The 14,301-nt window shown below is 47.5% G+C and overlaps 1 protein-coding gene and 1 long non-coding RNA gene across 2 annotated transcripts in view; both read left to right on the forward strand.

Annotated features, from left to right (window-relative positions):
* The first annotated feature begins 252 nt into the window (after positions 1-252).
* On the forward strand, positions 253-4,663 carry LOC138435665 (uncharacterized). Its single transcript, XR_011255173.1, has 3 exons — positions 253-373; positions 672-761; positions 4,447-4,663. It is a non-coding gene; the product is annotated as an uncharacterized lncRNA (long non-coding RNA).
* A 6,601-nt stretch (positions 4,664-11,264) lies between these two features.
* LONRF2 (LON peptidase N-terminal domain and ring finger 2) overlaps positions 11,265-14,301 on the forward strand; it is a 67,701-nt gene continuing 64,664 nt past the window's right edge. The window contains 5 exon segments of the mRNA XM_069581933.1: positions 11,265-11,318; positions 11,943-12,240; positions 12,243-12,467; positions 12,470-12,631; positions 12,634-12,786. Coding sequence (XP_069438034.1) covers positions 11,265-11,318; positions 11,943-12,240; positions 12,243-12,467; positions 12,470-12,631; positions 12,634-12,786 — 892 coding nt within the window.

The raw sequence follows: 14,301 nt of genomic DNA on the forward strand, positions 1-14,301 counted from the left end.
GCCAGGTTCCTCTGTCCATGGGATTTCTCAGGCAAGAATACTGGAGTGGGTTGCCATTTCCTTCTCCAGGGGATCTTCCCGATCGAGGGCAGCTTCTTTACTACTGAGCCACCAGGGAATCAGACATAACCTGGGAACCTCTCAAAAAGCTCCCAGAGCTGTTCCCCGTGTTAGAAGTCAAAGCACAGTTATGTTTTTGAGACAGAGGGTTGCACATTAAATGATGTATTATTGACAGTTTACACAATCCAGATCTTCAGGTACAAAGTGGTGGATCGTCGTGACCCCTGGCAAGATTAAGAAGGCATGTTCTCTTTTTAAGGATAACATTCTTGATGAAGCTGGGAGAAAGTTGCTCTTTATGGCTGAGCAGGTATTTTTGCAAATGGGGAGGTGTGGTCAATGCCCAGTGCAGAGCGGAGGGAAGAGATGATGGCAGAGAAAATGTTTTATGTTTAAATTTTTCTTGTTTTGCCATAAAATATGTATTTCACAGGACATTTTCTAAGCCCCTTGGACATGCCAAGCCCTGCCCCAGGGTTGTGGGGTTCCAGAGCTAAGCAGAACCCTCTCCTCACAGGAGGAGAGGCTGGGAAGGGGTGGCTGGTACACAGGAGGAAAAATATGTTTGTTTCTTCGCCTTCAAGCCAGTCTCTCTGTCTGGTTAATAGCAGTTACCTTGAAACTGTCTAAACCAAGACTTGGACAGCAACATCATATTCACAATCTGTACTGTCCTCAAGGCCGAGTCAGTTCACCTGGTAAGTCTTAATGGGCCTTTGCACAGAGCCTTCTTCAGTCTTACACCCTATTGCTTGGAATCTATACACTCAGTTTTTATGACATCAAGAAAATTCTGCACTTTTCATTTGTGCTTGCCAATTTCAACTAGCCACTCCTCCCTCCCCACCTCTCTCTCTGCTTGGGAAATAGAGAGAGGAATAGTTAGTACGCATGCCCGTTTCCCCCTTTCCCTCCACTTTCCCCAGCAGTCTCTGTGTTCTCCACAGGCAACTTCACTGAATACCGCGCTTCAGCGCTGCATGAGTCTCAATCTTTCCAGACTACCATATCTATTTTTTCAGCCACCCAGCTCCTGAACACTTAATATGATGAAAAACACATAGTCTAGGTTTTTGTGACTGCAGCCCCGTATTAGTTCAGCCTAAAAATGAAAGGGTTTCCCAGGTAACTCAGTGGTAAAGAATCCACTTGCCAATGCAGGAGACTCAGGAGACATGGGTTCGATCCCTGGGTCCAGAAGATCCCCATGTCGAGAAGATCCCCTGGAAGAGGGCATGGCAACCCACTCCAGTATTCTAGCCTGGAGAATCCCATGGACAGAGGAGCCTGGTGGGCTACAGTCTGTAGGGTTGCAGAGAGTCGGACAGAACTGAAGCAACTTAGCACAAAATAACTGCAGCCCCAATAGCAGGATGACTGTTTATTAACTAGGGTAACATCAGCTGTCCTAACAAAAACCAAAGTTGCAGTGTCTGAAGACAATAATGTGATTATTTCTGGCACACACAATAACCCAATGGTCTGTTCCTCATAAGCAGGGAGTTTTCCTTCTTGTGGTTCCATTATGCCCAAAGGTCACATGTTCCTCTGCTTCCAGGAGAAGAGTAGGAGGACCACTGGGGGCATCATCATGAACCAGTCATGGAACTGGGACACTTGTCTTTCACAGCATCCAAGCAGTTTCACCAGAACTGGGAAATGCAGTTCCAAGTTTGATGGACATTTCCTGGTGACAACTCCACAAATTTGCAGTGAACGTCGATAAATTGATGATAATCCTTATGGAAGTAGAGTGCTTTACTATCTGATTTAAATAATGTCATGAAATAGGCCTAAAGGGCTTACAATCACCGTATCATAAAGGGAGAAATGACTTCAAAGGAATTAACTTGCTCAAGGTTATACAGCTAGACTTCTGGTTTCAGGTCCAATGTGTGAAAAGCCTGGAAGTTGTCATTCCTATTGTTAACAAAAACACTGAAAACCAACACCTTATACTCATCAGAGAATTGAGAAATGGGTGAACACAGAATCTCAGCAGAGGCCAGCTTACCTGTAGCAGAGCCACCAGAGCCGTGAAGCAGTGAGAGGGAAGGCGCTCAGTGTGTGGACTCTGCGACCCCATGGACTGTAGCCTGCCAGGCTCCTCCGTCCATGGGATTCTTCAGGCAAGAATACTGGAGTGGGGTGCCATTTTCCTCAGTGAGAGTGAAGTTGCTCAGTGTGTCCGACTTTGCAACCCCATGGACTGTAGCCCGCCAGGCTCCTCCGTCCATGGGATTCTCCAGGCAAGAATACTGGAGTGGGGTGCCGTTTTCCTCAGTGAGAGTGAAGTTGCTCAGTGTGTCTGACTCTTTGCGACCCCAGGACTGTAGCCCACCAGGCTCTTCCGTCCATGGGATTCTCCAGGCAAGAACACTGGAGTGGGGTGCCATTTTCTTCAGGGGATCTTCCCAATCCAGGGATTGAACTCAGGTCTCCCGCATTGTGGGCAGACTCTTTTACCCTCTGAGCCACAAGGGAATCCCTTAAGTTATAGAGGATGGTCTGGGCATATTTCAAAAATGCCATCCATGAACCAGCAGGATCACTTATAATTCTGACAAGTTGCTGGACGTTGACTGTGAGCTACCAGACCTCGTTACCATGAAAAGTCAAGAAAAATCTCCTGGGTCTTCAGGTAGATGCAAAAGGAAACCATTTTGAAATATGCCCAGAATATCCTCCATAACATGGGCTACTGTCTACAGAGGAAGATTTTACTAGAGGCATGGGAGACAGGCATTTACCCCTCAAGCCTTTCTGTCTCACCTCAAGGGTGAAAAACAGGTCACAGCCCAGAGACATGGGCCCACTGAGAGATTTAATCATACAATTATAGAATGCTGCCCCTCCCCAACACCTAGCCACCACATCACCAGAAATCAAGTATAATGGCAGTGAGTTAGAGCTGAAAGAGTTGCAAGCGCGGGCTCTATACGGAGGAGTCACTTGGGAAGCCCAGAGACGACAGAGTGGGCAGCAACAAGGACACGAGGAAGCTGGAGCGTCTCCGGCTGATGAATTAAAAGCAGTTATTCTCCAGTTAAAACCAAAATTTGAAAGGGGAAAACATGGTCAAAATACACTAATTAGAAGACAGGCACCTGTGGCTGCTGCTGCTGCTGCTGAGTCGCTTCAGTCGTGTCCTTCTCCAATGCATGAAAGTGAAAAGTCAAAGTGAAGTTGCTCAGTCGTGTCTGACTCTTCTTGACCCCGTGGACTGCAGCCCACTAGGCTCCTCCGTCCATGGGATTTTCCAGGCAAGGGTACTGGAGTGGGGTGCCATTGCCTTCTCTGACTGCAATGTGGAGAGGTTGTGGCTGCAACAAACCTTAAACAGCCCAGCCCCTCCACAGTTAACATAACACAAAAGGCCTTTACCTCAGCTCCTATTACCTGCTATGTCTGGTTTTTAACAAAAAAAATTTCAAGACATGCTAAAAGATAAAAAAATAATATGAAGCGCATCAGAACCAGACTCCAGTATAACACAAATGTTGGAATTATCAGGCAGAGAATTTAATATAACTGATTAATATGTGGAGAGCTCTAAAGGAAAAAGTAGACATCATGTAAGAACAGATGAGCAGTAAGAGCAGAGAGACAGAAACAGAAAAATCAAAAGGAAATGCCGGAAACCCAGTGTAACAGAGATCCGAGAAGGAGGGGACATACATGTACCCGTGGCTGATTCACATTGCTGTATGGCAGAAAGCAGCAATGTTGTAAAGCAGTTATCCTGCAATTAAAATTTTTAAAAAGGAAAAAAATGTGAATGGTCAAAATACACTAATTAAAATACAGAGTGGATTAAAAAAAAAAACACACAGGCCCAGGTACACGTTGTGTGCAGTAAACCCACTCCAAGTACAAAGATCATACAACTAGTGAGGATCTAGCGAACCCTCATTCTTCACCTTGAATTGCGTGTCCTCTTCCCACAGCACAAGCCGTCAGTGAATTACTTAAAGAGCCAAGTTCAGCTGCTAGGAAAAACAGCCTCCATGCATCTCCAACATTTATGTCAAAGGAGATAAACGAGGCCTCCTTCTCCTGCAAGTCCTTGAGGGCTTGCTAGGACCGCCAACAGAATATTGGACTAAATAAACCTAACTCCTCCCAATGCAAGGAAGTATGGCTCAGGTCAGTGATCTGTTATAGGAAAGAATGTTGTACATGGAACTGTATCCTCGTGTGTCCCACTCTCCTTCACCTCCTACTACTCGCCCCCCACCCCGACCCGCATCCCCAAGATCGTGTGCCCCTCATGAGCAGGAAGTGTTGGCATTTATCACCATAGATCCTGAGCCTGAACAAATACTCAGTGAATGTTGCCTCGAGACCTGGCCGGGTCGTTCTGAGCGTGGCGTTTTTCTACAGGGATGCTCGCTGACCCCCGTGGCTGCCCATCTGCTGTACACGCCGCACCACTGCAGCAGCATGGAACCTCCCTCATCCCCAGCTCCCAGCATTCAGCAGGCCGCCAGTCATGAACTAAGCTGCTGCTTTTCTCCTTTTCACCTTTCCTCCTTGCCACCCTTCACATCCCATGACTTGAGGATGATGAGAATATCCAGTTTACACTGGGACATCAAAGGTGCCTTGGGTCATCGTAAGCCTTCTGGTCATCAGTTTCTCTGCCAGCTTTGTTCACCATCTTCCTCCAGGGGGGGTGGGGCGGGCACTGTCTCTTCTAGCACCCGCTAAACCCAGGTTCCCTTTATGTAGACAGGAAAACTCACTAAGGTAGGCTTAGAAGCTACAGTAAGGATGGTTAGAAAACACTACTCTGAAATTAGGTCCAGGATGTACGTAGTCAGATTTTTCTCTGCAGAAGAGCAGGTAAAAGATAGGAAATCAAACAAAGTCTACAGAGAGATTGCCAAAAGTCTCTGAGCCATAGAAATGGAAATTTTGTCTATTAATTTATTAAGTCATAAGCTCTAAAACAGAAAGCTTTTCTCGCAGAAGATAATTCTTAGTAAAAGACCAGGACCTCTTGCTTCAGTCTTTGTATGAGTGTGTGTATGTGTTAGTCGCTCAGTCGTGTCTGACTCTTTGTGACCCTTACGACATTAACCTGCCAGGCTCCTCTGTCCACAGGATTTCCCAGGCAAGAATACTGGAGTGGGTTTCCATTTCCTCCTCCAGGAGATCTTCCCAACTCAGGGATCGAACCTGCATCTCCTGCATTGCAGGCAGATTCTTTACTCGATGAGCCATCGGGGATGCTCTGGTCTTTGTACGATGTCACCCAATTTTCTTGAAACTTGCCTCAGTGATAGTGGCAGCAACTCCAGCTAACTCTCTAGTTCCAAAGGGAATGGGGACCTGCTGTGAGCCCAAGGCAGCTGTTCTCTTTGCTAGGGGCTGTCCTCACCAGCCACCGTGTACCACGGAGGACTCAGCCCACCTGGACCTTAAACACTCCTCGGTGCTTTGGTGGGAACTGCAGAAGAAGAAATCTTCCCTATTTCCTTCCTGCATCAACAAAACCCAAGAGTATAATGTTTTCATGATCAGGTTTCTATTCCACAACTGCTTGAACTTGCAGGTCAATTATTCTGCAGAAAGTTTTTCCTGCTTAATATTCTGCAAACAGTAAAATCAAGACATGCAGGAAAAACTTTGGGTGTGACAGACGTGTGTGTGCATGTGTGTGTGTCTGTCTGTACACACATAGTTAACAATTTAACAGTAAAATTTAAAGGTCTAACTGGTTTTATTAAATGATTCATGAACTGGGCAGCATTCCTTCTAGCAAGCAGAGAGGAGCTTTGAGAAGCTGTATAAAATGGAAGGCTGTAATAAGCAGATGGAGGGAAAGTGGATTATTTCGGGCTTAGGTAAGCTACCTATGGGAGACAGAAGCTACCTCACTGGGACTGACCAGAAATTTTCATTGTTTTTGCCGCTAAATTGTGTCCGACTCTCTGCAACCCCATGGCCTGCAGTACGCCAGGCCCCTCTGCCCTCTTCTGTCTCCTGGAGTTTGCTCAAATTCACGTCCGTTAAGTCAGTGATGCTATCTGACTATCTTGTCCTCTGCCGTCCCCTTCTCCTCCTGCCTTCAATCTTTCCCAGCATCAAAGTCTTTTCCAATGAGTCAACTCTTTGCATCAGGTGGCCAAAGTACTGGAGCTTCAGCTTCAGCATTAGTCCTTCCAATGAATACTCAGGGTTGATTTTCCTTAGGATTGATTGGTTGGATCTCCTTACAGTCCAAGGAACTCTCAGGAGTCTTTTCCAGCACCACAACTGATGAAGGCATCAATTCTTTGGCGCTCAGCCTTCTTTATGGTCTGACTCTCACATACATATATGACTACTGGAAAAACATCCCCTGTTATATGTACATACTTCACTGACAAGCTTCAACCCATAGCGCCTGAGATAATTGTCCTGTGCAGGGAAGTCAAGGCATCTTGTTTCTGCCTTTGCTGTATAGATGGAAAACATCATCAGAAATGTAGGTTGGAACCCACATGTGAACATAGTCACTGGGGAGACCTTGGTGGGTAAAATCTTTCACAGCCGAGAGTGAAGAACAGGAAGGTATATAGTGAGGGAACCTAAGAAATTAGCTGTGAGAACAGATAATGCAGAATGGGTAGAATGGCTTTATGTCTTAAGTTTCTTTTTAGCCTACTTGCTTGTCTTTTCACCAGATGTTTCTGGACAGTGGAAACCATAGTTAGATGATATATGAAACTAAGTTATATATTTGAGGACAACTTGTGAAGATTTATTGGGTCTTACTGGAAAGGACTTGTTGAGAGAAATTTCCATTGGAATCCTGCACCCACTCAGGATCAGGGAGTTCCAAGGAGGAAAAAGGCCACAGAGCTTTTATCCGATCAATAGCTCATTACCTGTCAGCCAGTAACTCCATTAACACTAATGATGGCTTGTTTCCGCTTTCAGCAACAAGTTTCAGCAAGAAGTTTCAAGAAAGGACTGATGGTCATTTTCTGCAGAAAGGCACACCATTGCTGCTCACTGTGCATCTGTGCCACAGATGGCTGGAACGTTTCCCATGGTTTATTTTTATCTCCATGAATCCTGTAGTATCTTGCCTGATGTTTAAAAATTGTCTGCCCATGGCCATTATATAGGATTCAGGAACATTGATGTCTCCTACGTTTTCACTTCACCATCCTAAAGGAATCCCTCATCCATCATTTAGCTCCAGTGCTTAGAGAGTCCTACTCATTTGAGCTGGAATCAAGATTGCAGGGAGAAACACCAATAACCTCAGATATGTAGATGACACCACCCTTATGACAGAAAGCGAAGAGGAACTAAAGAGCCTCTTGATGAAGGTGAAAGAGGAGAGTGAAAAAGCTGGCTTAAAACTCAACATTGAAAAAACTAAGATCATGGCATCCGGTCCCGTCACTTCATGGAAAATAGATGGGGAAACAGTGACAGCCTTTATTTTCCTGGGCACCAAAATCACTGCAGGTGGTGACTGCAGTCATGAAACTAAATGATGCTTGCTCCTTGGAAGAAAAGCTATGACAGCATATTAAAAAGCAGAGGCATTACTTTGCCAACAAAGGTCAGTATAGTCAAAGCTATGGCTTTTCTAGTAGTCAGGTATGCATGTGAAAGTTGGACCATAAAGAAGGCTGAGCACCGAAGAATTGATGCTTTTAAACTGTGGTGTTGGAGAAGATGCCTGAAAATCTCTTGGACTGCAAGGAGATGCAACCAGTCAATCCTAAAGGAAATTAACCCTGAATATTCATTGGAAGGACTGATGCTGAAGCTGAAGCTCCGATACTTTGGCCACCTGATGTAAAGAGCTGACTCCTTAGAAAAGACCCTGATGCTGGGAAAGATTGAGGGCAGGAGAAGGGAATGACAGAGGGCGAGCTGTTTGGATGGCATCACAGACTCAATGGACATGAGTTTGAGCAAGCTCCCCGAGTTGGTGAAGGACAGGGAAGCCTGGAGTGATGTAGTCCCATGGGGTCGCAAAGAGTCAGACTGAACAACACTTATTTGAACATTACCATGTTTTGGTCAACACCGAAATCAGATTGATTATATTCTTTGCAGCCAAAGATGGAGAAACTCTATACAGTCAGCAAAAACAAGACCAGGAGCTGACTGTGGCCCAGACCATGAACTCCTTATTACCAAATTCAGACTCAAATTGAAGAAAGTAGGGAAAACCACTAGACCATTCAGGTATGACCTAAATCAAATCCCTTATGATCATACAGTGGAAGTGAGAAATAGATTTAAGAGCCTAGATCTGATAGATAGAGTGCCTGATGAACTATGGAATGAGGTTCATGACATTGTACAGGAGACAGGGATCAAGACCATCCCCATGGAAAAGAAATGCAAAAAAGCAAAATGGCTGTCTGGGGAGGCCTTAGAAATAGCTGTGAAAAGAAGAGAAGCAAAAAGCAAAGGAGAAAAGGAAAGATATAAGCATCTGAATGCAGAGTTCCAGAGAATAGCAAGGAGAGATAAGAAAGCCTTCTTCAGCGATCAGTGCAAAGAAATAGAGGAAAAGAACAGAATGGGAAAGACTAGAGATCTCTTCAAGAAAATTAGAGATACCAAGGGAACATTTCATGCAAAGATGGGCTCGATAAAGGACAGAAATGGTCTGGATCTAACAGAAGCAGAAGATATTAAGAAGAGATGGCAAGAATACACAGAAGAACTGTACAAAAAAGATCTTCACAACCAGGATAATCATGATGGTGTGATCACTCATCTAGAGCCAGACATCCTGTAATATGAAGTCAAGTGGGCCTTAGAAAGCATCACTATGAACAAAGCTAGTGGAGGTGATGGAATTCCAGTTGAGCGATTTCAAATCCTGAAAGATGAAGCTGTGAAAGTGCTGCACTCAATATGCCAGCAAATTTGGAAAACTCAGCAGGGGCCACAGGACTGGAAAAGGTCAGTTTTCATCCCAATCCCAAAGAAAGGCAATGCCAAAGAATGCTCAAACTACCGCACAATTGCAGTCATCTCACATGCTAGTAAAGTAATGTGAGGCTTTAGCAAGTGAGGCTTCAGCAATACGTGAACTGTGAACTTCCTGATGTTCAAGCTGGTTTTAGAAAAGGCAGAGGAACCAGAGATCAAATTGCCAACATCCGCTGGATCATGGAAAAAGCAAGAGAGTTCCAGAAAAACATCTATTTCTGCTTTACTGACTATGCCAAAGCCTTTGACTGTGTGGATCACAATAAACTGTGGAAAATTCTGAGAGAGATGGGACTGCCAGACCACCTGACCTGTCTCTTGAGAAATCTGTATGCAGGTCAGGAAGCAACAGTTAGAACTGGACATGGAACAACAGACTGGTTCCAAATAGGAAAAGAAGTGCGTCAAGGCTGTATATTGTCACCCTGCGTATTTAACTTCTATGCAGAGTACATCATGAAAAACGCTGGACTGGAAGAAACACAAGCTGGAGTCAAGATTGCCGGGAGAAATCTCAGTAACCTCAGATATGCAGATGACACCACCCTTATGGCAGAAAGTGAAGAACTAAAAAGCCTCTCAATGAAAGTAAAAGAGGAGAGTGAAAAAGTTGGCTTAAAGCTCAACATTCAGAAAATGAAGATCATGGCATCCAGTCCCATCACTTCATGGGAAATAGATGGGGAAATTGTGGAAACAGTGTCAGACTTTGGGCTCCAGAATCACTGCTGATGGTGACTGCAGCCATGAAATTAAAAGATGCTTACTCCTTGGAAGAAAAGTTATGACCAACCTAGATGGCATATTCAAAAGCAGAGACATTACTTTGCCAACAAAGGACCATCTAGTCAAGGCTATGGTTTTTCCTGTGGTCATGTATGGATGTGAGAGTTGGACTGTGAAGAAGGCTGAGCGCCAAAGAATTGATGCTTTTGAAGTATGGTGTTGGAGAAGACTCTTGAGAGTCCCTTGGACTGCAAGGAGATCCAACCAGTCCATTCTGAAGGAGATCAACCCTGGGATTTCTTTGGAAAGAATGATGCTAAAGCTGAAGCTCCAGTACTTTGGCCACCTCATGCAAAGAGTTGACTCATTGGAAAAGACTCTGATGCTGGGAGGGATTGGGGGCAGGCGGAGAAGGGCGGTAGAGGATGAGATGGCTGGATGGCATCACTGACTCGATGGACGCGAGTCTGAGTGAACTCCGGGAGTTGGTGATGGACAGGGAGGCCTGGCGTTGCGCGATTCATGGGGTCGCAAAGAGTCGGACACGACTGAGCGACTGAACTGATGTTTTCTCAGTATAATGGTAGTGTGAATATAATTGTGAAAATAAGGAACAAGCATCCTCAGTGCCCAGGCTTCCCAGGTGGCTCAGTGGTAAAAAATCTGCCTGCCAGTGCAGGAGCTGTAGGTTCGAGATCTGGGTCAGGAAGATCCCCTGGAAAAAAAAAAATGGCAATCCACTCCAGTATTCTTGCCTGGGAAATCCCATGGACAGAGGAGCATCGCAGGCTGCAGTCCATGGGTTTGCAAAGGGTTGGATATGACTGAGCAACTAAACAACAATATACTCAGTGTCCATCAAGGGCTGGGAGCAGTCTATCAGGTAGTATCAGGTCCCTATATTCCCCTTCACTCCTCCAGTTTGGTTGCTGCTCACTTGGTCTCCTTTTCACTCCAGAGGAGGTAAATGCCTGAAGGTGGCTCCCCCTCCCCCACTCTCTGAGGGGTACAGCTGGGTCTTGGGCAGTGTGTCTCCTATAGCCTGCAGCTTGTTAGAGGGCCTATTCTGAGTGGGGCCCCAGATTTCTCCTTTCTAATCAACTCCAGGTGATGTCAGTGCCGCTGGCTGGCAGAGCATCTTTAGAGCAGCAATGTCTGGGAGCTGTGCCCCCTGCCCCACAGCACAGTCTACTCCCCATTATCCAGGCGACTGACTGGAGGCCAGTTTACAGATAACCACACACGGTGAAAACCCGAGTCAGCCCTGATCATCTAGGGACACTAACTGTATCCAGTGCAACAGGAGCCTGGATCAGAGGCGCTGATTCCCAGTAGGAGAGCTTAATTAGGCTCATAATTAGGCAGTAGTTCATTAGAATGGGGGTGGGGGTGAGACCTAAAGCCCAGCCAGCCCAGGCTGTTCTGGGAGGAGCTGGAACTAGCCATGAGCACTCACCAGCAGAGATCCTTTGGAGCCTCAATTATGTATTGATCATTATCAATAGATAATCCACTACATGTGGTCCCCAAACAATGCAGAGGTGATGGAACTCAATAGAATGGTCTTGAAGGTGGGCTTCTTAGGAACCCATCATGACCCATCTGGCCTAGGGTGCTCAACTAGTGCTCCACCCAGATTATGTGGAGGGGTCAAGCCCATTGACCTCGGCTATGTTCATGCTGTGTAACCTGAGTGACCTCTCCTAATTGGCAGCATCCACTGTGATGCCTTAAGTTCCTCTCAAACAGAATGTGATCTTGTGTGCGGTCAGAGTCCCCTCAGTCGTGTCCGACTCTGTGACCCCATGGATTGCAGCCTGCTAGGCCTTTCCTTGCATTTTCTGGGCAAGAATACTGGAGTGGGTTACCATTCCCTTCTCCATCTTTTCCTATAGATGCGATAGAAAGAAAGGAAAGAAAAGAAGGGGAAAACAAATTTTCTGCTTGTGATAAGAACTCTTGGATTTGCTCTCAACAGCTTTCCTGTGCATGGTACGGCCGCATTAGCCATAGTAATCATGTTACACCTTACACCCTTGGTACTTATCTGTTCTCTTTTTAACCACAGCCGCAGGTGGTGGTCTTGGCCAGGCCTTGGAGATAGGGTGGCACTCAGCGCGCGGAGCTGAGCGCCTCTGAGCGTCGGGCGGGCTGAGGGCACCTGTTCCAACAGCGGAGGCGGCTGCGGGCCCTAGACGTCGCGGAAGGCGTGCAGAGAACGTGCGGGCGGGGGGCGCGTGCAGACGCAGACGAGCGCGCACGTAGACGCGCGCGGGGTCGCCCGGGGCGAGGAGAGGAGGGTCTGCGGGAGCCGCCGGCGCTGCGGGTCGGGTGGTGGGCGGGCCTGCACAGGGCGGGGCTGTCTCAGCTGCCCGAAGCCGGTTGTGCCGGGCTTACCCTGCGCCCGCCGCCGAGGGTGCAAGTGCGGCCTGAGCCCCGAGCCGGTCCCGCCACCCTGTCGCGGCGGCGACTGCGGGGAGCCGCCGGCACGGCGGTGGACAAGGGCGACGAGGCTTTCCGCGCGGGCGAGTACGACACGGCGGCCGAGCTCTTCTGCTCGACGCGGACCGGCCTGGCGTAGCCAGACCGCGGCCTGTGGCTGCGGGCGGGGGACGCGCTGGCCCGCGCGGGCCGCCTCCCCGAGTGCCTGGGCGCGTTCCGCGGCGCCGCGCGGCTGGGGACGCAGCGGCTGGACGAGCTGGGGGAACTGACGGCCAGCCTGCGCGCGCCCTGGGCCCGCGCGAACTGCGGGAAAGCCCGGGCCTTGCCCCCAGGGAGGCGCCCCGGGACCTGCTGGGCTGCCCGCGCTGCCGTTGGCTGCTGCTCAAGCCGGTGACGCTACCGTGCGGGTTCACCGCGTGCGGGCGCTCCGCCGAGCCGGGCCCGCGCGCCGGGTCATCGTGGTGCTGAGCGGCCTGCTGGAGAAGTCCTTCCCGGGCGAGTGCTGGGCGCGCAGGCTGGCGGGCCAGGCGCGGAACCTGCAGCGCCAGCGGCAGCCCGAGGCCGCGCTCGCCAGGTGTCAGCAAGCCCTGGACCCGGGTAAGTGGGCGCGGGCGCCTGTTGAGCCGCAGGCCCGGGACGGGAGACCTTGCTTTCTGCAGGTGGTGAGGCGAAGAGCAGAGGCCGAGTCCACCCGCGGCCGTCTTTTCCAGGACCTCCGTGGCATTGCTGAACCGTTCTGTGAGGCCAAGGCTGTTTTTTCACCCTATCTTAGTGTAGTGAAGGGTTTTCGGTGGTCATGCAGGGAAATGCAGATGGCTCACGCTCTGGGGCAGGGCGCAGAAGAGAACCTTGCGGCGGGGCCGGGTTTGCTTTGGGGATTCAGCGGGTGGACCCAGGAAGGGTGTTCTTACGCTCTGCAGTCAGACTCTGAACTCTCTCCTCTCTCAAAGGCCGTTAGGTGTTGTTAGGGTGTAATTAGCATTTTAGATGGTTATATATCCCCTGGAGGAGGAAATGGCAGCCCACTCCAGTATTTTTGCCTGGAGAACCCCATGGAGGGAGGAGTGTGGCTGGCTACAGACCCTGGGGTCGCAGAGTCAGACGCGACTTAGCGACTAAACCACCACCACCACGTTACGTAGGTACATAGATGCCAAAACTTTAAATTTCTTAGTATTTTGAATCCAGTTATGTAGTAAGAGTTAAGGTCAAGAGGGAAGGCTTACCCCTGAAATGTAAGGGTAATTCAACATTATATAAACCAGTAATACCAGCGGGGAGCCATGTTATATGTAACATGCCCGCATGTTATAATGCCCTTGTAAGAAACTAGGAATAAGAGGCAGTTTAACCTAATTTGATAAATATTCTCTTTTGGAAGATTTTAGCAAACATACTTCATGTTAAAAACATTAGACACTTTTTGAAAAAACTCAAGAATAAGAGAAAAATGTTCACTACCACCACTGTTGTTGCAACATCGAAGGAAACAGTACAAATACTAGAATGCAAGAGTCAGCTATTTTTTTCATCAGGTGTGATTGTTTAGAGCATTCCAGAGAATCAGCTTGTAGCAAAGTGGGAACAAGATGGAAATGTCCATTCTCACATAGATTTGCAGTAGGTACATTTCCCAAGCTCAGAATATATTTCCAGCAGCGTTTTCTTTCTCTCTCTGTTTTTTTTTGTTTGTTTGTTTTAGATTTCCAAAAATGTCTAAAGATTTCTGTGTTTCAAAATGCATTTAACTATATGCCCTTGCACTTTAACCTGATATTGGTTGTGAAAAGATTAATCTGCAATTATGTTCAGTGTAGACTGACTACAGAGGCTAATATCATGAGACGAATATAATAGAATTCTATGAACACCTTCCAGGCAGTGAAATACTCAACTAAAAATTACATGTTTGGGACTTCCCTTGTGGTCCAATGGTTAAGACTCCACGTTTCCAACTCAGGGGCCTTGGTTCAATACCTGGTGGGGGAACTACCCAGGTAGTTTTTTGGCAGCCAAAAAAACCACATAAAATAGAAGCAGTATGGTAGCAGATTCAGTGAAGACTTTATAAAGATGGTCCACATCAAAAGAATATCTTAAAATCACATTTGT

Source organism: Ovis canadensis, chromosome 3, assembly GCF_042477335.2.
Source record: "Ovis canadensis isolate MfBH-ARS-UI-01 breed Bighorn chromosome 3, ARS-UI_OviCan_v2, whole genome shotgun sequence".
NCBI classification, from domain to species: domain Eukaryota; kingdom Metazoa; phylum Chordata; class Mammalia; order Artiodactyla; family Bovidae; genus Ovis; species Ovis canadensis.